This window comes from Lepisosteus platostomus, chromosome 2 (genome assembly GCF_059453375.1).
Source record: "Lepisosteus platostomus isolate fLepPlt1 chromosome 2, fLepPlt1.hap1, whole genome shotgun sequence".
Classification (NCBI taxonomy): Eukaryota; Metazoa; Chordata; class Actinopteri; order Semionotiformes; family Lepisosteidae; genus Lepisosteus; species Lepisosteus platostomus.
Genome location: NC_142612.1, coordinates 30,037,707 through 30,059,928, shown reverse-complemented (window position 1 = coordinate 30,059,928; position 22,222 = coordinate 30,037,707). Strand labels below are relative to the sequence as shown.

Below are 22,222 nucleotides of genomic sequence, written 5' to 3'. Positions count from 1 at the left end.
GTAGTTAATTGATCCAAGGATCTCATCCAACTATTTTTTGAAAGAAGCCAAAGTATGTGCTTTTCCAACATCAGTTCGCTTGTTCCATGCTCCCACACCCCTTTGTGTAAAGAAGTGCCCCCTGATTATTCATTAAGGGACAAATGATATTAATGATTTTATTAAAACCAACCTCTAGAAGGGGAGTTACACCTCCTCTTAAAGTGAGGAGTGATTTAGCTGTACATTGCTGAAGCTTTCAGCATCAGACAAAGTCAGGAAGGTAATTGGACTGAAAGCCGTTCTGTGCTCAGGAGACAATGAAAAATAAGCAAGAATGATATTGTTTTTAAATTTACTTTCTATTATTGTTTGATTAATGGATGATCTAATAAAAGTTCAAATATAAAAGAGACCAATATATTTCAGATTTGGAGAAAAAGTATATCTCTGGCTCATAAAATCCATAAATGCTAAAAATAAACATTTGTCCTGTTTATGAGACAAATCTCCAAGCCACTGTCCCAGTAAGGTGACATTGTGCTGTAGGAACTTTGAATAAGATTTCAAACTGAGGTCCTGATTACTTGGTTGTGAAAGATTGCATGACACTGTAAGATCTGATCTCAAGAGATCCCCCTTAAAACTGACATGAGTTCCTTTTAAAGGCACCATATAAAATATTAGTACTGTTAATAAAACTGGTGAATTATTTTCTGTTTTTCCATTGATCTCACATGTAGTGTGGCAGCTGGCATGAATGGCACTTGAGTGGGAGGTGACATTGGTTCTTTTCCATATCCAAAGCAGTCTTTGGGGTGAGGATAAATAAATGCAAATAGTTATATTCTGTGTCTTATTATAGTTAACTATCACAGTTCTGAACTGCACAGAAAAGGGGTTGGTCTGATGATTCTTGTGGACTTAATGAATTTTGTTTGAAAGTAGAATATGTGTAAAATAAAATTGGATGTAAAGTACAAATTATAACATTGAATTGGTTTTTAAGCGTTGGGGGGAAAAAAAAAATTGTCCTCCCCGACGGGGAATCGAACCCCGGTCTCCCGCGTGACAGGCGGGGATACTTACCACTATACTATCGAGGATGTAACGAGATAATGCTACGTTGAACAACGTCTTGTATATACTATATGTTGCTGTCTGTTCTAATTTTACTTGTAATTCGTCTGATCCCTAATGTTTGCATCCAGGAAAGCCCAGCTTTTCCCTGTGAGCACACATTATTTAAATGGAAAAGGAAAATGCTCGGCAGACGTCTTGTCACGTGACACGGCAGTCTTGCCACTCCGCCTCACCCCCCTTTTCCTGCATGTCCAGTTCTTTCAGTAAGGATCGAGCTAGTGTAGCAGTGAGTTCAAAGTAGCAGTATTTCGACTCGGACCCTTGATGTTTGCAGTTAGTGCATTTTGGTGTGCAGGGTTTGTAGGTTCTGCCTTGCGTGCCTTTGCTCATACAAACTCGACTTCACATTATCGGAGCATGCAACACCTAATGATATTTTTGTCAGACAGGCCTAGCAGGCTGTATGCAAACGTTATTAGGTTTTTCGGCTGTATTTTGTTGTGTGTTTAGCATAATGTAAAAATGAGACCGAGTGAAATGTTTTTTTGTCGGTTTTTGTAATTTGCAGACGTTTTGTGTGGGTCACTGACCGAGAGTATTGCCTCGTCAGCGTCTCCGGGAGTAACCTGATGGAATCTGTATGTCAAGAAAGCATACAATGTAATAAAATCTGAATTAAAATGCAGAGGTATGTTTTTTGTTTATATGAGTGTGGGTGTGAGTTTTACATTTATTGTAATTCTTCTGTAGAGAGATATATTGTACTACATTTTTTTTCATTCGACAAAAATGTTTTTCTTACGTTTGTGCTAGTACAGTAACTTCAGATGTGGATTATCTCGGTACAATGTATACGATGTACAGTTAAATAATATTTATTATCGTATACATACCAGCCTGTTTTAGATAGATTCTCAAAATAAACAATCTGTCCTTGTAGATTGTATGTCTTGGAAGATGTGACATTAATGAATAAGCTGACCATTATTTAGACTTTAGATTAGAAGCCACAAGCTGTATTTAAAGCCTTTTTAATTTGTGCCGTAGGTTATAAGTGGCCATGCTGTGGCACCGGTCACGATGGTATTATCCGAACTGCCCTGGGAGCCCCACCTCGAACTGCCGAACCTACCGCCTTTTCAGGCCAGGATTGTGGTTGGGCTGGTAGCTGTTATTTGTTTTGCCAATAGTTATGATGGCGACTTTGTCTTCGATGATTCGGAAGCTATCATCAATAACAAGGTAACGTTATAGTCCTGGCTCTATTAAATTATTATACAGAATGTGTAAAACCCTGCAAACTTTAAGAATACGTTTGTTCAGAAATTACAATAAACAGTTTTTTGTAGTAGATACCTGTCAACTGAAATCCCTGATATTTATTTACAGGCTACATTCAGGTCACTGCCATGTTTATTTTCCATTATTTAGTGTGCACAGTGATAATCCCATCTTGGCATGCAGTTTTCCATTTTTATTTCTATTTAAAAATTGCTTGGTAAGAATTTTGGTCTGTTTGTGTGACTTTCAGCTGTATTTTTTGATACTTTAGAGGACTCCGTATTTCCGTTACCATTTTTAAACGACGCATGGTTGTTAGGCTTTTGCATGCTCTCTATGTATGTTAACATGCATTTTCACCCAGTGCTATAGTTTTCTCCCACCTCTCAAAGTCAGGTTTACTAGGTTAATTAATATTTTAGATCGTCCTTATGCACTTGTGAGTGTGTGTTCCCTGTGATGGGCTAGTGTGCTGTCCATAGAATAATCTCGCCTTGCACCCAGTGCCTCTGGGATTGTTTACAAGTTGACATGACCCTTGTGAGGAGAAAGCTTAATGAATTGCTTTATAACTTCTTAAAACCTGAAAATGCTGTTTCTTTAATCCTAATTACAATCCACCCTTTTGATGTCATAAAATCATGACTGCAAGTGATTTAACACTTGTTTGTTTAAATTTTTAGGACCTGAAACCAGAAACTCCCCTGAGTAATATTTGGGGAAATGATTTTTGGGGAAGTAACCTAAGCAGTAATGCCAGCCACAAGTCCTACCGGCCACTCACCGTACTTACCTTTAGGTAATTGTATAATTCTATGCTTTTTTTTTTCTGATTTTTCCCGCTTGAACCAAAGTGATTACAGTTATTGCTGGTGTATTGCTGGGAGTTGGGATATGAGGTTAAAGTGTAAATAAATAGTAAAAAAATAAGTAAAAGGAAATACAAGTTTGTAGAGAGGGAATTATGCACAGCACTTATACAGTATGACTGGTGTGCCAAAGCTTTGTGGTGCCACATTTTTTTACTTAATGAGTAGTGTTCCCACACGTTGTATACACAAGATAAGGAATTTGCACACACATGCTCAGTGAGGCTCGTGTCCAGCTCATGTCCATGGCCAGGTATTGTGGACTAAGCTTAACTGTGGATTAGTTTGCTGCCCAGTAGTGTTTGATATTCTACAGAGGAGCTGGTATGTCTGCCAGATAGGAGGAGTGTCTCCAGTGTGGACTGTCTTTGTGTGTCCTTGTGGCCGGCTGTAGATGGAATGAGCCTTAAGCTGTAGGAAGGTTTCGCTTCCATTATGTATGTGTTGTGGTTATTTATTGATATTGTCTATCAACTGTGCAGTCGAAACACTAAGCTAGCACTGTGATGGGGAGTTGGAGAGATGAGCATTATTTACAGCTCTGAGCAGCTAAGCAGGGAAATACATTCTTTGTCTGGTGATTCCTGTTTTGTAATTACTGTATGTCTTTCCTAGATGTTTTGTATGAATTTTTTGTCTTGTTTGTTACATCTTCACATTCCTAAGTGCAAATAAAATTAGTAGTTTGCTTAAGTTCCATTTCTGGACTTTTAGGTACAGGTACAGTGCACAATATGCTTCTGTGTTACAGTAGGAAAAGTGAATATGGAAGAACATGACACATTCCTTACAGAGTTTCTGGGTAACTGCTGTGTTGAGTTTCAGAATAGTGCTGCAAGTATTTCTCAGAGTTCTTTCACGGGAAAACTTTTTGCAACCTACATTTACAACTTGCTCTTAAATCTTGTCCCATTTGTTTCAATTCTTTTGGGATCATGATATCTGAAGTCATCTTGGAGTTTTTGTTGTTGTGTCCTGCGTGCTTTTGCTTTGTTGCTTTCTTCGGCCCTGCTCTCTTAATCCTGGGTCTCCCCCCTGTTCTTTCATGTTGCCAGACTATTCATATTGCATTCATATCTGAGGAGGTGGTGCAAACCTTTGTACGGCGAAATTCAAAACCCTATTTGTAATTCTTGTCTGGCTCCCTTGATGATTATAATCTTCATTGATGTTTTTCCTCCTAGTGCGTTACTCTGTGAATAACCCTCTTCCTTTATCGTTTTTTTTTCTCCAGATTTAACTGCCTCTTAGCTGGCGGCTTGTACCCTGTTGGCTTTCATGTGCTGAACATTGCCCTTCACGGTGTTATCTCTGTATTAATGATTGATGTGTTTGCAATATTGATTGGTGGCCTGGCTTATGATGGAAAAGGGAAAAGACTTAACCAGGCTCCAAAGGCATCATTTCTGGCTGCGTTGCTCTTTGCTGTGCATCCAGTTCACACAGAAAGTGTAAGTAGAACCCAGAATTCACTTGGCAGGATATCCTTCACCTGTAAACAACACTTTTTTTTTAATAGTCATTAATGAAGTACCTTTCACATGTGCTGACTGCAGAGATTGTGCTTGAAACATACTTTAAAGGCAGGTGGGGTATGAAGCAAATCTCAGCTGATGGGCATTGCAAAATAAACACCTTGTAATGAGGGCCATGCTGCAGACTTATTAGTTTTAGACTGCTTGTTTAGACAGGTAGAATTTCCATCGAGAGGCTGTGAACTCTTGCTGTTGTTTTTTGAGTCTGATGTTTTAAATCCTGTCAAATTAATCATTTATAGGCAGCATCTGTTATACTATTGCTTGTCAGCCAACACTGTATCAAGTTGCAGTGAAATAGTGTTACCTCAAAAGTAAAGGGATATTGATTTGAAGTTGTCTGCTGACCATTTTGTTTATTCATATGCTGATCAATAAACTCTCATGGTTTAGTGGAAAGGTCTGATGCCAATATGTTTTGTATTATTAGGTGCATCTGCAAAAATAATTCATTCTTTTTCTTTTGTTTTACTTTCATTGTTTTGTGCAAGCAGAGTTTTTTTTTTTAGGTCTGAGAAAAACAATGTGTAACGATGAAAGTGCACCCATATTGTTCAGCTGACTGACTTCCAATTTATATAGGCTTAAGTGTAGGTTTTTGATAGGTCAGGAACCTGAAGAAGAAGAGAGGTTGCTCTCTGGTGGCACAGGGCTCGACCTTAGAAAGTGGTCAGCCACTGCAGCTGAGTGGAGGCCCTGTGTTCCCGGCCTTGCATGTCAGTGTACGTTGTTTCTTGTTGAAGGTTGCTGGGATAGTTGGAAGAGCTGACCTCTTGTGCGCACTCTTCTTTCAACTCTCCTTCCTCAGCTACTGCAGAGCATTTCAGGGAGGTAAGAGATATCTTCAGTGTTTACTGTGTAGATTTGATTTGGCATGTAAATCATGCAGAAACAACAATAATGTTAATTGGTAAAATACATAGATTGGAATGTTTAAAATGTGTGCTTTTAGATATTATTTAAAAATGCTTTTAACTAGTGTGATCTATTAGTACAAGCTGTTGGTTGATTGTATTCTAATAGTGAATAGTGTTTAATTGAAATGGTGTAATGGAAATACATTTCCAATTAAATAAAATACCATTTGGCCTAATGTGGATAATTTGTATTGTGGTGAATGGAACTGTCCTTTCTTGACCAGTAACAGACCTCTGGGGAGTGTTTCGTTTTCAGGTTTAATCAGAATCACAGATCATGCGTGCTTTATGATTTGTGTTCACTGCAATGTTTTAAGACCTCTGTATTAAAATATTTGACTGTTGTAGTGTCCATTTTGTCTTTCTGTTATGAGTAGGCTAGCGGGCCATTTGTGTGAGAAATTTCCATAGTGTGCTTTATGTTCAACATATGTATTCCGTATACAGACCTTTAGTCATGTTCTGTATATATACAGTATATATAAATGTTTAGTTGTTTGTCTGAAAGATGAGAACACGAGTTTCCAGGCAAGTATTGATTATTATATAAATCATTATTTATTCTTTTTTATGTTTTTTGCCATACTGTAGGTTATAAAGAAGACAAGTTTTCAGTATCATGGACAGTTGTAAGCCTTTCACTGTGTGCAGTGGCCATGCTTTGCAAAGAACAGGGCATCACTGTTTTGGTTTGTATTCAAAATGATCAAGTCTTCAGCATTCAATTCTTTAGGTTTCTTTTGATTCGTCTGCAGTTTTCATTGTTTTATATTGTGTAAAAAAAGACTTTTAAAATGTAATGTGTCACAATACTATTAAGTGAATTGTTTTTCCAGAGCATCCAAGATCATATATCAGTCTTTATCTTTATGTACCCAGGGAGTCTGAATAGCTCTTTGTCACCATCCTACTGTATATTACATTCAGTCCATTTTTATCTCATTTTTCTGTCATGACATTAAAGACACAGCAGTTTCTGACTGCTATGCTGTTTCTTCTCCTGCTGATCTGTAATGTGTGCAGCAACCATTTGAGAAATGACGCATTTTTTTTTCCTGTAATCTGTTTCTGTTGAATGTTGCAAAGAAAGTTGTTTTTCTTCGGCATATATTTGTCAGTTTTTTAAAAGAAATGTCAAAATAATGCTTAATGTTATTGTATGTTATATTAAATATAAATATTTGTATGGAGCAGTGCTCAGGGTTCTGGCCTCATAACTGGAAGGTTGTGAGTTCAAATCCCAGGTAAGACACAGCTGTTATTCCCTTGAGAAAAGCATGTCACCCAAATTGCTCCACTAAAATACCCAGCTGTAAAAATGGGTGCAAATGTACAGCAGTTGCTTTGGATAAAAGTGTCTGCCAAATCAATTAGTTATAACAATACAATAAGATATTGATACAAAACCAAGCATGAAAATTCAGTCGAAAACGGATGTTTTTGTTGGTGTGTTGTTCTCTCTCCTTTAGGGCGTGAATGCAGCTTTTGATGTTCTCATGATCTGCAATGTAGATATCTATGAATTGAGCCAGAGGCTTCTGTACAAAGGAAAGTCTGTGGAGGTAATTATTTTCACATTCTATAATACTGTATATTTAAATTATAAAGATTGCAAATCTATGAAACCATAAAAAGGGCACAGTTAACATAACATTGAATAACTATCAAATTATTCAGAGATGCAAATAATTTCACAAATTCTTCTTGTTACACTTACGCAACTGTTCACAAACTGTGAGTGGCTATGTGAGTTTTTTTTTACATTAGCTGATTTCATTTGGAGTTTTATGTTTGAAAACCATCCCTATCCTGAGGTTATTTAATAAATTATTTTTGGACCTTGATTAGTCTTCTTCCGGTGCCCGCGCCAAATTTTCCCCCTCGGCCTTTACCATGGCCTGCAAATTGTCCCCATGTATGGCTGGCTTGCACTTGTCCTGCGATGGACTGGCATCCCATCCAGAGTGCACCCTGCCTTGCGCTCGTTGCTTGCCGGGTAGGCTCCGGCTTCCCGCAACACCGTATGGTATAAAGTGGTTTGGCAAATGACATGACATATTTCTGGTTGCTTGGAACATATTACATGTGTTTTATACTTAAGCTTTTTTTTTTCAGATTCATGCATTGTTCAAAAGGGGCTTTCTAACAAGATTGGGCCTGCTCTCACTGGGGGGAGCTATCCTTTTGTATGCACGGTGGAGGATCATGGGAACCGGCCCACCAGCTTTCACTGAAGTAGACAACCCAGCTTCCTTTGCAGAAAATATATTTATACGAGTGAGTGATGGAATACAACATAAATAGAATTCTACTAGTTATTGCATTATTAAATTTGTCAGGGAGGAGGCAAAAATATTTAAAGTTCCATGTGATGTAGATTTCAGATTATGTATTTGGATTATATCTGATCAATCAATGTATTTACTCTGATGTCTTTGTGGTATAATAGCTGCAAAATTCAGTACAGTCTCTATAAGACCTCCACAACACTGACTTGTTATTTATTTTTACCTGCGTTTAGGATTGACTTGTTTTGGCAAGTTCAAGTACACCTTGAAGTAATTCAGTGGCTCAGTTATTGGTATTTGCTGATCAGGTGTTCTCTGATTTCTGTGTTATTTTGACTTTATTCAGTGTTTAGCTGGATCAGCGAGTTAAATTCAGAGGTTCAATAAATGTATTGACTTCACAAAATTCAAAGACTAAAAAATGTATTATAAATAATTCTAAATGTAGTTGTTCCTATTTAATTATCGAAATCTGCTTCAAAATTCTTGTATCTGTATCATCACCAAGGCTTTATTATTGTATGTTTGATAAGTTAGCTGTACTCCAACAGGGAGTTTATCAAATGGATATGAAATGCACTCAACAATATTGAAAATAGAATTAGAGTGATGGCAAACCTTTATTTGACTCCTGTCTGGACTTCAAAGGGCTCTGTAACCCATTAGTGAGGTTAGCTGCATGTATATTATTGTGAAGCAGGCAGAGGATGCTGATTCTGGTTTTCTAAGTGCCTCACAATTCACAAGTCAAATGCCTTTGTTAAGTCCAGAACGCTAAGTATATAGGTTGGTGTTGATCCAGGCATTTTTCCAGTAATTGACAGCCCATGAGTAAATTACATCTGTCTTTTCTTCAGAGGGTCAGAACCACATAGAGATTTGAGGATAACTCATATTCCTCTTGCTGAAGAACAATTCAGTAGAATTCTTCTAATGATCTTGCCCACAATGGACAGCAAAACTTTCCCTTCATATCTCCATAGTTGGATTTCCCTTCTTTCTTGAAGATTTTTCTTGCCACAATCCTTGATATAATTTGGCATTTCCTCTTCATTCTAGATTTGTATGATGAGAGCATGGAGGTGTAGCGTTAGTTCCAGCCAACCCTGTTTCCAGAGCTAATTCCATCACCACCTGCTGCTTTGTTGTTCTTCATTTGTGTGATGACTTTCATCTCCTCGCTGAGTACTGGTAGAATTCCAAGCTCATCTCAGATTTGGTGGTATGGGATTGAATTGAATATACTGTTGCTGACAGTGGGTTCTTGAGTAAATATATCTTCAGAATGCTCCTTCCAAATGACTGCCTCCCTTTCCATCATCAGTTCTCTTCCTTCTCTTATCTTCTCTTCCTTCCTCTCTGGCTATTCAGGCCATATACAGTATAGAAGTCCTTGTGGCCGTGAATAAACCACAGATATCATGCATGTCTACAAAATGTAGAATTCCTTTTGCTTTTCTGTCTTTCACCTGTTCTTTATATCTCAAGTACTCCTGTGAAATTCTGCCGTTGCTTTTTAGTGGGCCTGCTTCTTCTGCTTGGATTATGGGTTGTCGGGCCATGCACAGAAAGCCCTATGTTCTAGTCCTTATTTCTCATGAATTCTTTTTGGGTTGGATTTTTTAATGCTTTGATGTTGATTTTCCATGCATATGATTCTTTCTGTAGCCAGTTGTTGGTAGCCAGTTTAATAGGCATAACTCATCAGCAAAGATGTGATTGGTTTAGCAGCAGTGAGCTCTCGTCATTGCTGTAGTGATGTGGACATCTTTGTTATTCCGGGCACGGATAATGACAGAGTAAATGCGGTGCCAGTGTTTGGACACGCGGTGTTGCCAAGATGTTTGTGTGAAAACTGTGTTGGTGATGAAGTCTCCCTTCCAGGCACACAGGAACATCTGGAATGCCATTGGAGCTCACATTTACATCCCTTGTCTTGCATATGGTTTCATTCCAGAAACTGGAATCTCTTCCATCTCTGATATTGAAGGCCCCTTTTCTATACCCCAAAAGGGGTGAGCAGAGAAATGCACTTCTGCTTCAACCCATGTGCTTGTAACCTCCACCTGCGTACCAAGTCATGACTAGGAGCGTCCAGAAATCACTCTCTTACTTCCATCACTGGTCACCAGAGCACTTAGAAATTGTGCTTGGGATGGAAGATGCCTGTGTGCAATATCTATTATTGTCAAGAGACTGTAGCTTTACTAGACTAGGGATTGAGATATTCTGGTTGGCATGTTGTCTTTAGTCTGTTGTGCTGTGGAGGACTTGGGTGTCAGAGCACTGTTTGCTGAGGTTGTAGGGTGCAGGAATTTTCACCTAAGGCCGTCAGGGAAGTTGCTCCAAAAGTGAAGGTATTCATTCTTCTGACCTCTCATCCCTCATTGATCATGTCCAGTGGCAAGGCCAAGGATGAGGGGTTAGAACCTGGTTTTAATGGCTCTTATGACTCGTGTCTACCTCTACCTGTATCATAATATACCTTGTAAGTGTAATTAGTGTTCATGGCAGTTCCATAGTGTTCTACCACACTCATTAATCCTTTTTATTTGTATGCATTGTGAAACATTATCTAGAAGATAGTGTTTAAGAATATAAAAATATATTCTGTACAAACTATGTTTTGATTACATATTCATCATCTTTTTACAATAATGCACAGTGGTTCTTTTAATCTCTTCTTTTTTAGTTTAAATTCAGTAATTAGTTCCAATAAGCACTCCCTGCTCCGTACAAGCAAAGAGAAATGGAGACAACTGTGAATCCATTTTAAATCTATGAACAAGAAGGAGGTTGTAGGAATAAAAAGCAGCATTTGATTTTTAGTGGAAAATAATTTACAATACTCTGTAGGATAGTCTGCGGTTGTAAATATTTATGTTTTGTACCCTAATTACTTTTCCCGAAAATGCAAAAAATCTGGAATATAATGAATGTGTTTGTGAATCCCATTAATTTTGCTCATTGAGTTACCTCTAATTAATTTCAAAGCTCCAGGATTTAATTGGTTAACCCACATCATTTGAAATTCTGTATCGATTTCTGGAAGTAATTCTTTTAACCTTGGCTGCGATCAAAACCTCATTTTCTTTTTATCTGAAAATTGAACAGTGGCTCAGAGTAGGTATTTTGTCAAAGAAGGCTTTAGGCTATTATTTAAAATGAGATAGTTTGCTTTAAGACTGCACTTCTCTGTTCATTTACTCTTGTTTCCTTTGATTGGCAGACTGTGAACTATAATTACTACTACTCTCTGAATGCATGGCTGCTTCTGTGTCCCTGGTGGCTGTGTTTTGATTGGTCAATGGGCTGTGTACCACTTATTAGATCAGTCAGTGACTGGAGAATAATCTCGCTGGTCAGTCTGTGGATCTGCTTGATGGGTTTGATAAGTCAAGCCTTGTGTTCTGAGGACAGCAGTAAGAGAAGGTAAGGGAACTTGTCTCCATGGCAAAACCTCTTGCCAGTTGAATAATGTCATTGAGAGAAATACATTTTCATCAACATTAGATTTATCAACTTAATACATTTTTCAAGATTTATTTTATCCCGCACCACCACAACGAAGAACCCTTTTACACCTCAATGTGAATGTTTTTTCAGGAAAACGCTAACTGTGCTCTGACTAGTTTATACATTTTAGAAATGCTGATTAACCCTTGAATCAAACTGCACAAGAGGAGGCCATTTCCCTCATCTAGTTAGTTTGGATTTTAGTCCTCATATTGGAATAAACTATTCTTACATGCATTTTCTTCATTCGGGTGTATTTTTTTTACAACATCTCGCATTTTGTATTGACATTTAGATATGAATTTGCACATCCCTTCAGTATGTGAATATATGAGGTATACAATGTATAGTATGCATGTTTCCCCCATCTTTTCTCTCAGGACGCTGACATTTGGACTCGTACTGCTGGTGATCCCCTTTCTTCCAGCCAGCAATCTGTTCTTCCGTGTGGGTTTCGTGATAGCAGAGAGAGTCCTCTACCTGTCCTGTGCCGGATACTGTCTTATTGTAACATACGCAATTGGCTCTTTATGCAGCCGTTGCAAGAACTACAAGGTACAGAAAGTGTGAGGGATAGTATTTCTTTTTATTCTTCTTTTTCATTAAATGTAATTGTGTGTTGCTTTTTCATTCGGATCCTCATCACCTTTCTTGGCATTGTCTTTGCAGAAACTCATCCGCGCTTTGCTGTTGGTACTCCTGTGTGTGAATGTTCTCCGCTGTGCTACCCGGAGTAGCCAGTGGAGGTCAGAAGAGAGCCTTTTCACCAGTGCCCTGTCAGTGTGCCCCCTCAATGCTAAAGTGAGTACACCTTAATCTGTTTACCATGGAATGGTTTTGTACAGTGCCTTACAAATGTATTTGGACTCTTGCACAGTTTTCACTTTTGGTTGCTTTTAAACTTGAAGTCATAACACCTTTGAAGTAGCAATTATTATTTGTGTCACAGAACTTTCTCCACAGTTTCAAAGTACAAAAGAAGAAGACGTAAATAGATACCTCATAGAAAAATGCTAAAAGTCATGAATGCTTAAATATTTAGAATTGTTACTGTGGCAGACCTACATTCATTACATTAATTTTCTTGATAATACCAGCAATATTATGGCTGAGAACATTTAGTTATGAATAAAAACCTTTTTTTCTCATGTTTAGCAGTTTTATAAATGTATTGCATAGTATTTCACTAAGGTCCTCAGATGTTTAAGTTTTGTTATAAAGGGACTTTTTACCATTGAAATTTGGCTTTGATATTTTAAATTTTGTTCCACCCAATGTGGAATGAGCTATAGTTAATCGGTTTATTGCTCCACCTGCCTGGACTGCACGGGAAGAGTGCCCTCTTCTAGCACACCCACCTGTCATAGCCTTAGTCACTTGAGCCACATAGGGCACACAGAGTGGCACAACCCACTGCAAGCCTGCTGGTACCTGGAAGTTCAATAAGGAAACCCTTGCCAGTTACGAATTAATTATTAAAGTATTTGACTGACGCTTTGTCTGCAAAACAAAAGGTATCTAGGGGAAGTACGTTGCTCAGGGATACAACAGCAGTGTCCCAGCTGAGATTTCAACTCGCAACCTTCAAATTGCAACACCAGAACCAACTCCTGCTGCCCCAGTTGAAACCCATCTGACCCTTGTGGTACTTGGCTAGTTGTGTTCCTCTGTCTGGGCAGTGAGCCATCATTAGTTGATGACGTTTGGCTCATAACCTTGCCAAGGCTTGAAACAAAGCTATAGAGCTCCACCTGCTTTCCAAGTAAACACCTTCCCTGGTTGAGCCATTCAGGAACCTCTTGAAACTGCAGATGTTAACTGAAGTATGTAACCTATACTGAAGGTTTATATGTTATTCTTCTAGATTCCACTGATTTTTATTTGTTAATGGGTCTATAATGTAGGTAAATGTTTTATTTTTTTACTTGCAGTATTTTGATTTAATCATTTAAGTTTCAGGAACATCAATAGGTATTTTTCCACCTATTGAAGAATTGAGCAATCTATTAAATTTGTTTAGACATGGAATTACAAAATTCCAGTTTAGATGAAGCAATGACAGAAGTCAGAAAGCACTGACAGGTTAACATAACAGACGTACCTTACCAGTAATGTGGTGTTCTTTTCTAGGTTCATTACAATGTTGGCAAAAACCTTGCAGACAGGGGAAATCAGACAGCTGCAATCAAATACTACAGAGAAGCTGTAAGGTACACTTCATGTAATATTCAAATGTCTCCACTTGCTTTGCTATAAAAATCTATATGTTGAGGTGGGGGTTAGAACATTTTTCCTTAAAATATGATAAAATATACTAGTAGTAACATGTTTTAATTCGTAATGAAGACAAGGGTTCTCTGGAGGGAATTAACAACTTGTTTAATTGTTGTGAATATCTCTGCTCCTGTTAGCAAATGATTAAAATAAACACTAATGTTTCTGTTTCACAGGTTAACCACATGTTAACAGACGTTAAGCTTTAACCAGCTTCTGAAGTAGTTTTATTTTGTAGATCTTAGTATTTTAGTGGTTTCCCTTTAATACTCACAGTATGAAGCTCAGATTTTTCAGTTGTAATTGGCACTATATTTGGTTTAAGTAAAAATATTTTACCTGTCTCTTCAGAGAGCTGCAGTGTTTTGTTTTCTATGTAGTAGATCTTTTGAATATCTCCTGTCTATGGAATTGCTGAAGAACCTCAATCAAGCAACCTACTTTTTATCAGGACATTCAACAGTCTAATCTTAAATTATTAAATCAGAGAATACAAGTCTTTAGTGTGTCTCATGTTACCTAATTGTTAATGAAAGTAATTGATGGTACTGTACAGTACATTACAGTTTTGAGAAAATAGCTTTCTTTCTAGGAGAATGCTATTGATCTGTTATAAAACATGTTAGAAAACACATACGTTTGCTATAGTGTACAGGCCTGGTTTTCTGAGACATCATGGGAGTTAAAGCAAATTTATTTATTTTTTAAATCAAAGAAATACTCCCATATCCTTAAATATTGAATAAATAATAGGAGTTATTGCTTCACATTTTTAGGAAACACTTGTAATTTCTGCAGATAAAATTCCATTAGCTGCTGGCTACCAATGAGCTAGCTTGGCTTCTTTTCATTTGTAACCTTTCTCATGTTCTTATAAAGTATGGCAAAAGGGAAAAAGACTATCTTTCTGTTTATTCAAAAGTAAATGTTTTTGTCAAAGGAAATTAGATTCAGAGTTTTGTAAGATTACAATATTATAAATAATAAAAGCCCATTGCTTTTTATTATTTATATGCTTCTTCTCGGTCAGATTATATATACACATGGTCTTCAATTTCATTGTTGTGTAGCTGATACTCAGATCTACAGTATGTTAAAACCTTTTCCCCCAACGATCTGCTGCTACTGTTGCTTATCACTTGTCTGTGTGACATCTAGCTCTGGTTGAAATCAAATTACTTGAAGCTAAATAGTGAAAAAACTTATTTTACTGGTGGGAAACAAATGTCATCTGGAAAAACTCAAGGGTTTCACAGTAATGGTGGAGGGCTCCCCCATGTATGCATCAGCCATAGTCTGCAATCTGGAAGGCGTTTCTTGAAAAGAGTAGGGGTGTAACCCCGGCATCCTGGCCAAATTTCCCATTGGCCCTTACCAATCATGGCCTCCTAATAATCCCATCTATGAATTGGCTTCATTACTCTGCTCTCCTCCCCACTGATAGCTGATGTGTGGTGAGTGTTCTGGCGCACTATGGCTCCCGTTGCATCATCCAGGTGGGGCTGCACATTGGTGGTGGTGGAGGGGAGTCCTCATTACCTGTAAAGCGCTTTGAGTGGAGTGTCCAGAAAAGCGCTATATAAGTGTAAGCAATTATTATTATTATTATTATTATTATTATTATTATTATTATTATTATTTAGTCATACTTAATCCTCTTCTGTCTCATACTGTAGCTTCATGTGAAAAATGTGATGAAGACCTACTTTTTTCACCTCAGAAATATCGGCTACTTTTGGCCATTCCTATCAATGGACCTGTACAATGCTGAGTGCTTGATTCATGCATTCATAACAACAAGGCTTTATTTCTGCAACTTCTTACTCTAGCACTCTCCTCAGTAAGTTACAATACATTTTTGTCCAAAACTCTGCAACTAGACGTAACACACACCAGACAGCATATTATGCCAACGCTTAAATCTCTACATTGTCTATAAAGTCACATATTCTATATAAGATCTTGTTACTGACTAATAAGGCTCTTAATCTGACTCCATCATACATCTCTGAACTCCTTCCCATCGGCTTGTTCAGTTGAGGCTGGTCCTTCGATTACTGTACCTAAGACTAAATACCAGACTATTGACCATGCCTTTTTCGTTACTTCTCCGTTGGTAGAAGAGAGAGTAGAGGAGCTTATTACCATATGTACACGTACATTGGAATTTGTGTTGGCGCCGATCTCTCATGACATGCACAGTACAGCAGACGACCCAGTATGACAGACAACATCACAATGTGTAACGGTACATTACAAAGTGGTCCATAATCATTTGTAACAACCAGTAACAATAAATACGCTGTACAGAACAGTAAATATATGGTAGTAAAAAAAACATGGAAGTCCTTGCAAAAAATGTGCAGTCCAGAGGTGCAATATGTTCTGAGGCAGTGCAGTAAGCTGTTAAGGATGCGCACTAGGGTAGAAGCTGTTCTTAAGCTTAGTTGTCCGGCTTTTATGGTCCAATACTGCTTGTCAGACCGCAGGGGGGAGAACAGTTGTTACAGAATGCTCTTCCTGTGACTCTTTGAGAGGCAGATTCTTTTTCTCTTTTTTTATTGGATTTTTTTTTCCTCTTTATGTCTTCATCCCTATATACAGTGCCCTTGGGTTTGGAAAGGCACTTTAAAAATTCATTCTTCTTATTATGAAAGGTTTTGTTCCAGAAAGCATCGTAGATTCATTTCTCAGCCCGTGACTGTTAACTATTTTGCGGCCTTTTTTGTTTTTCCTACTTACCCTTTTCTCCGTACAGGTTAAATCCAAAGTATGTCCATGCCATGAACAACCTGGGAAACATATTAAAAGAAAGAAACGAGTTGCAGGAAGCAGAAGAGCTGCTCTCGAGAGCTGTGCAAATCCAGTAGGTGGAAAAAATAATAATTTGGATGCTGAATTTGAAAAAAGTAAAACATATTCAATATACTGTACTCTTCACAATAGAGCAAAGGCTTTTCCTAGTATTAAAAGTGGTTGACAGAGTAGTGTGGTGTTGAATATTGTAGCTTTGCAGCTCTGACAGGTTCTGAGTTTGAGTGTTGTCTGTAGCACCTTGTGTATGGAATTTTGTCTGGTCTACACTGTTTTTGTGTAGGTTTTCTCTCACATTCCAGACATACTGACTGTTAATTGGTGTCTGTTATTTGTCCTTGTGTGTGTGTCCTATGATGGACTGGAAATCTTGTCCACTCTGTAATTCAGCCTTATGTTATGTACTGCCAGAACAGGCTTCAGGGTGCTCACATCCTTAGCAGGAATAAGCTGTTTTCGGATAATTGGTGGATAGATCTAAGAGTTTTGAAATATGTCTTTCAGTATATTTATTTCACACATCAGCTCATTAATTTGAGTTCAGCAAATGGTGAAGCTTTTTTTTAATGACCTATGCTTTTATTTTTCCAAAGGCCTGATTTTGCTGCTGCTTGGATGAATCTGGGCATTGTACAGAACAGTTTAAAAAAGTTTGAGGATGCAGAAAATAGCTACTGGAATGCAATTAAATTCAGAAAGAAATACCCAGATTGCTACTACAACCTTGGAAGATTAGTAAGTACCTAATCTAAAAAAATAACAAGCAGAAAAGTAAATTAACAACATAACTTACTTTATATTAAATCTATTTTCACAGAGTGCTGACACTCTGCAGTGAACAGCTTTTAAAATAGTTGAATGGTTTGAATTTCCAGTGGGGTGTCTTCACCTGTAGTAGAACTATGAATCTTTTGCATCTGCTTCAGGCTATACAAATATTTTGCGCTTCACATTTTGCTGCAATTCTGTCACACCTTATCTTTTTTTTCTTCTGTTCTTGTATACTTCTGACTTTGTCTTCATTAAAAAAATCTTTGATACAACCCAGCCTTGATGTTGAAGCTGAAACACTGGCTCCTTCAAAAAACAGATGGATGAAATCCGAAGATCAATAAGCCAGTGAAAACTAGGCTTATCTTTCTTGTATTCTTACTGTGTACCAGACCTTGACCGATTTACCTGTAGTATTATATGTGTTTGTGACCACTGAATTATAATGTGTGTTAGTATTTGTAAAGCAGTGTGATATCCTCTTGTCTTCTCATTGGGTATTATATTCCTTTAGTACGCTGACTTGAATCGCCATGTTGATGCCCTGAATGCTTGGAGAAATGCAACCATGCTGAAATCGGATCATAGTCTGGCGTGGAACAATATGGTGATCCTTCTTGATAATACAGGTACTTCTGTACTGTGTGCACCTAGACCACTTTTGGAAAAACAAGCTGGATTAATTTTGTGTGGTAGCACAGAATAAGAAATCTTCAAATATTTATTAATGTCCACTTTCTAGCCTGATGTTGTAAGATCTCAAAGCAAAGCTTGGCCTGGTCAGCCACTACAAAATGGGTTAGAAGGGCTGAATACTGCTTTTAGAATCACTCTTTGTGTATTATTTTGGTAGGTTTGTTTTGAGTGAGTTGTCAGAATTTGTGTTTCAGCTTTTTAGCAAGTTCTAGTTACTAGATTTTTTAAATCTCTTTTTGTCTTCAGCATTTTGAAATTGATTTTAAACTTGCAGTGAACTGATCTTTTCTGACTAAAACTTCATTCTTAGTCTCAGCTCCAGAATGCTGCTAATGAAAGCTTGTTTTCTTTTTACCACTGCCAAAAACTTGAGCTTGTTGGATTGAAATTTAAAATGCTTTGCAACAGTAGTAAGCTGTCAGTGATGTCAACGGCCTCCTGATGGCCGTATGTTTTCCTAAACAAAGTGAATCAGATAAACTGTGCATTTTAAATCTATGTACTCCTTCATTGAACTGATTGATTGATTTTTTGACAAGCTGGGTAGAGTTCAATTTCCATGTAACTTTAATGAGTGAAAGTGGCTTATTAGTAAAATCTTTCTACCAGCTTTGAAAATTCAGGCCCACAGGGAGGAAAGTGAGGAATATGTGGAAGATGTTTAAATCGGGAGACTGGAGTCTAATTTGCTCAGAGCCAAGTTTACCTGCCACCCTCAGCTGTAGGTCTGAGGTGTGAAGTTGTGGCTCCAGATGCAGAGCACTGGGCACAGTCTGCCACATGGGTCCCTTCTGTGTAATTAGTGAAGCCTTTTCACCAATTAACCTTTTTCTCCAATTAGTAAGCTTGCACAGACAGTAGGCCGCATATCCGTTCACATCTGTTTTACCCAGAAACATAGTATCACAAATCCGAGGTGCAACAGCTGATTTTTTTTTCCTTTACTTACAGCATGTGCAGAGAGAAATGTCCTCTCTCATCTTACTTATCATTTATTTCACGATAAGCCAATGTGCTCTTTCAAAGTAAGATTAAACGTGTTTAATATTTATATGAATTATCTGTGTGAAAAGAAATCATCTTTATAGTAGCTCCTGGTGGATGTCTCTAACATGATGTAAGCTTCTGAGATTATTAGACTGTAGAGGCAGGAATCAGCAATGCCTGAAATTTATGTATTAAAAGCTTTGTGTGTTGTTTTTAAAAGCAATATTCCCCGCCGTGTGGAGAATGGCTTGATTCTGACGCAGCAGTGTTTGTTCTTTATAAAACATTACCAGAGTAGGTCCATTCTCCCTGGAGTGACTTAGCACGGTCCAAGTTTCATGATTGAATCTTGGCACTGGTAGTTGTTTTTCTGCCTGGATTTTCACCCTTACGTGTGATTGTGTTCCAGACACCTCCCTGAGTGAAGGATAGGAAAACGGGATAAATGATTTATCCCACAATAAATAAGAAAAAGGTACATGAGTCATGCAAAAAGCCTCTTTCAAAATGAAACAAGTTGATTGCCCTGCAGATTAAAGACCATGTTAGGTGTTCCAACATAGCTACTGCTTTGGCCAAGTGGAGATTTGACATTAGAATCAATAAATCACTAGCCCTTGTGTTGATTAAGAAAGTAAACCGTTCTTCCATGTGCAGGAAAGTAAGTCTGAATCTCGGCCTATGTACAGTACAACAGATGAGGGATGAAGACCCATGTAGGAATGTTTACAAGCAAGAGGAAGGTATTTTGCCTATCAGCCCACTGACCTTCAAAATCAGCTCCAGTAAAACAGAGTCCTAGCGGATAATGCATTGATAATGCAGGGAATGTTTTTTGGCCTTATAAGATAGAAAATGACTTTTGGCGTTTGGATTTCACATTTGAATGGGGTTTCTTCAGTTCATTTTTCAAGTTCTTACATTTCAGAATAAGTCGTTTTATTTATAGTTATTTTTTGTTTTTTAGATTCAGACTAAAAAAGACTCTTAATCCCTGGTAATATGAGCTTTATAATTAGATATTTATTTTATCCATACATACATTCCTTAAATACCATATTCTAAGTGATGTATTTTGTATCTTGGAAATGCTCAAATGTCTGAGCAGAAATCACAAGCTTTTCTTTAATGCCAAGATAAATGCCTGAAGCATTTATCAAACAGTTTGATTTCTTACCTTTTTTTCCTCTTCTTCTTAAGGAAATCTAGCTCAAGCTGAGATGATTGGCAAAGAAGCCTTAAAACTACTTCCTAATGATCACACTATTATGTTTTCCTTGGCTAATGTTCTGGGGAAACTGCAGAAATATAAGGTACAGTAGGAATTGCTTTTAGTATGTTTAATTCTCTTTAATTATTTTATTTATAGGTCATACCATTTTGTTTTAATTTTTGAGCTCTGATCTCTCAGTGTTGGACTAATCTTTTCATTTAACACCTGCAGCATTGTACTGTATGTAAGCTGAGACCTCTTAAAGATACAACTCATATGATGTGGAATTTGCAATTAGTATAAAACTGCATTTTATGTTATGAATTGTGGGGTAAATAGGTGAAGTTAATTAAATAGGTGAAATTAAGAACCTGTTAATATTTTAAACCCATTAAGAAATATGTCTTAAATCAATTTATGTCATAGTAATTTTTTTATGCTAGATGTTATTCTCATCTCCTGTTGTGTGAAGTGTGTGATTGATGAATTTAGAACTAAAAATAATATGTAAAAGAAAATATATTCAGTATTTTGAAATGAAGGTTTTGTGTTTCAACTGTCATGCAAGGATATTTTAGAGCTGTTTTTTCAGGAGCTGATTTTTTACTTTTCAGGATTTAAAATGAAAATATCTTTCACAGTGCAGTAGTTTATAGCATAATTGAAAACCTCACATGTTTCCATAGTTCACATTTCTACATTTCCTTAGTGGGATTAGTATCAGTGTCAACTGAAGCTATTTTGATTGAAAAGAGACTGATGAACAAACTTTGTCTAGCACGGTAGCCTTATTTCGAAATAGTATGGTATGTGCACTAGTAGCAGTTGCAGGATTACATTTGTGATTTGCAATAAAATAATTTATGTAACTTTTTTTAAACAAAGGAGTCTGAAAGTCTGTTTCTTTCTGCACTGAAAACCAACCCTGGTGCTGCCAGTTACCATGGTAATCTAGGTATGTGTTTGCTTAACACGATTAAGATTTCTGTCTGATTTTTGCTTGTCAGTATTGACTGTGTATTGTAAAGCCTACAAACGGCCTTCCACAAGACTCTTTAAAATTGAGTATGATAATGAACTCTTCAATGCAGAAAATATCTATTTTGTTGACTAAGATACTGAGTGCGTTTTTGAAGGTGACAAAAGACAGATACTGTCTTAACACAGATGTCACAATACCTGAATCTTGCTTGAAAATGAATATTGATTTAGAAGCCAAATCATTCTTTGTAAACATCTACATTACCTTGAAAGTTACCAACTGAAAGTTGAGTTATCGTGTTACTTTTCCCACAGCTGTTTCGCTATAAAAGGCAAACAGTGCAAAATCTGGTATTGTTCTCCATGTAAGAGTTTGATATTGAATTGCTGTCAAATATGTTGTCTCTTCTGCTGTTACAGCTGTCCTTTACCATCGCTGGGGGAAACTTGACATGGCCAAGACACACTATGAGCTCTCTTTAAAACTTGACCCTAATGCTCCAGGGACAAAGGAGAACTACAACATGTTAAGACGGAAACTGGAGCAACTACATAAAAAGGGATCGGCTTGATAAAACTTCAAGCACACTGTTGATGCATGCTGCAGACATTTGATTTAATCTTTATACTGTCCGTGTCTACTTTACGGTAACACCTAAAATTGTTCATTTTGATTTTTCTCACCATTGTCAGTAAGTACTGTACAAATGGCAAAAAACACAAATTTCCATTTCATGTCCACTGGTCTCACTGGGATCTGCTTTAGCAATAAAGTGATCGCGTTATTGCTCAAATATTCATCTGTTTTATATTGGAAAGCGGTGTGGTCTCAATTTTGCTCTGTAATACAGGCCAATGTTTGTGTTGGAACAAAGGGGGGCTGGCTATTAATATGAAACCATCTTTGGTGAGATCTTCTCAAAATACTGGAATATGTGATCTTTTGCATCTCTTAATTTCAATATCCCACTGTTTTTCTGCTAGAATCTGAAGTTTGTAATCGGATGGACCTTCTTTT

General features: G+C 37.3%; 1 protein-coding gene and 1 non-coding gene across 5 annotated transcripts; one reads left to right on the top strand and one right to left on the bottom strand.

Moving 5' to 3' along the window:
- Positions 1 to 1,013: 1,013 nt before the first annotated feature.
- On the bottom strand, positions 1,014 to 1,085 carry trnad-guc (transfer RNA aspartic acid (anticodon GUC)). The gene has a single exon. It is a non-coding gene; the product is annotated as a tRNA-Asp (tRNA).
- Positions 1,086 to 1,248: 163 nt separating this feature from the next.
- On the top strand, positions 1,249 to 21,939 carry tmtc4 (transmembrane O-mannosyltransferase targeting cadherins 4). Of its 4 annotated transcripts, none has more exons than XM_088604450.1 (19): positions 1,249 to 1,325; positions 1,631 to 1,750; positions 2,110 to 2,304; positions 3,027 to 3,142; positions 4,447 to 4,663; positions 5,491 to 5,578; positions 6,256 to 6,353; positions 7,134 to 7,226; positions 7,780 to 7,941; positions 11,182 to 11,384; positions 11,849 to 12,023; positions 12,138 to 12,269; positions 13,599 to 13,678; positions 16,501 to 16,608; positions 17,150 to 17,291; positions 17,842 to 17,956; positions 20,211 to 20,323; positions 21,109 to 21,178; positions 21,625 to 21,939. In XM_088604450.1, exons 3-19 carry the CDS (start codon positions 2,143 to 2,145, stop codon positions 21,774 to 21,776), a joined length of 2,226 nt encoding a protein of 741 aa, XP_088460576.1. In that variant the 5' UTR covers positions 1,249 to 1,325; positions 1,631 to 1,750; positions 2,110 to 2,142; the 3' UTR covers positions 21,777 to 21,939. The 4 variants fall into 4 exon arrangements, with proteins under 4 accessions (XP_088460576.1, XP_088460565.1, XP_088460597.1 ...); XM_088604439.1 differs by having other exon boundaries at positions 1,271 to 1,348; XM_088604460.1 differs by having other exon boundaries at positions 1,321 to 1,409.
- Positions 21,940 to 22,222: the final 283 nt, after the last annotated feature.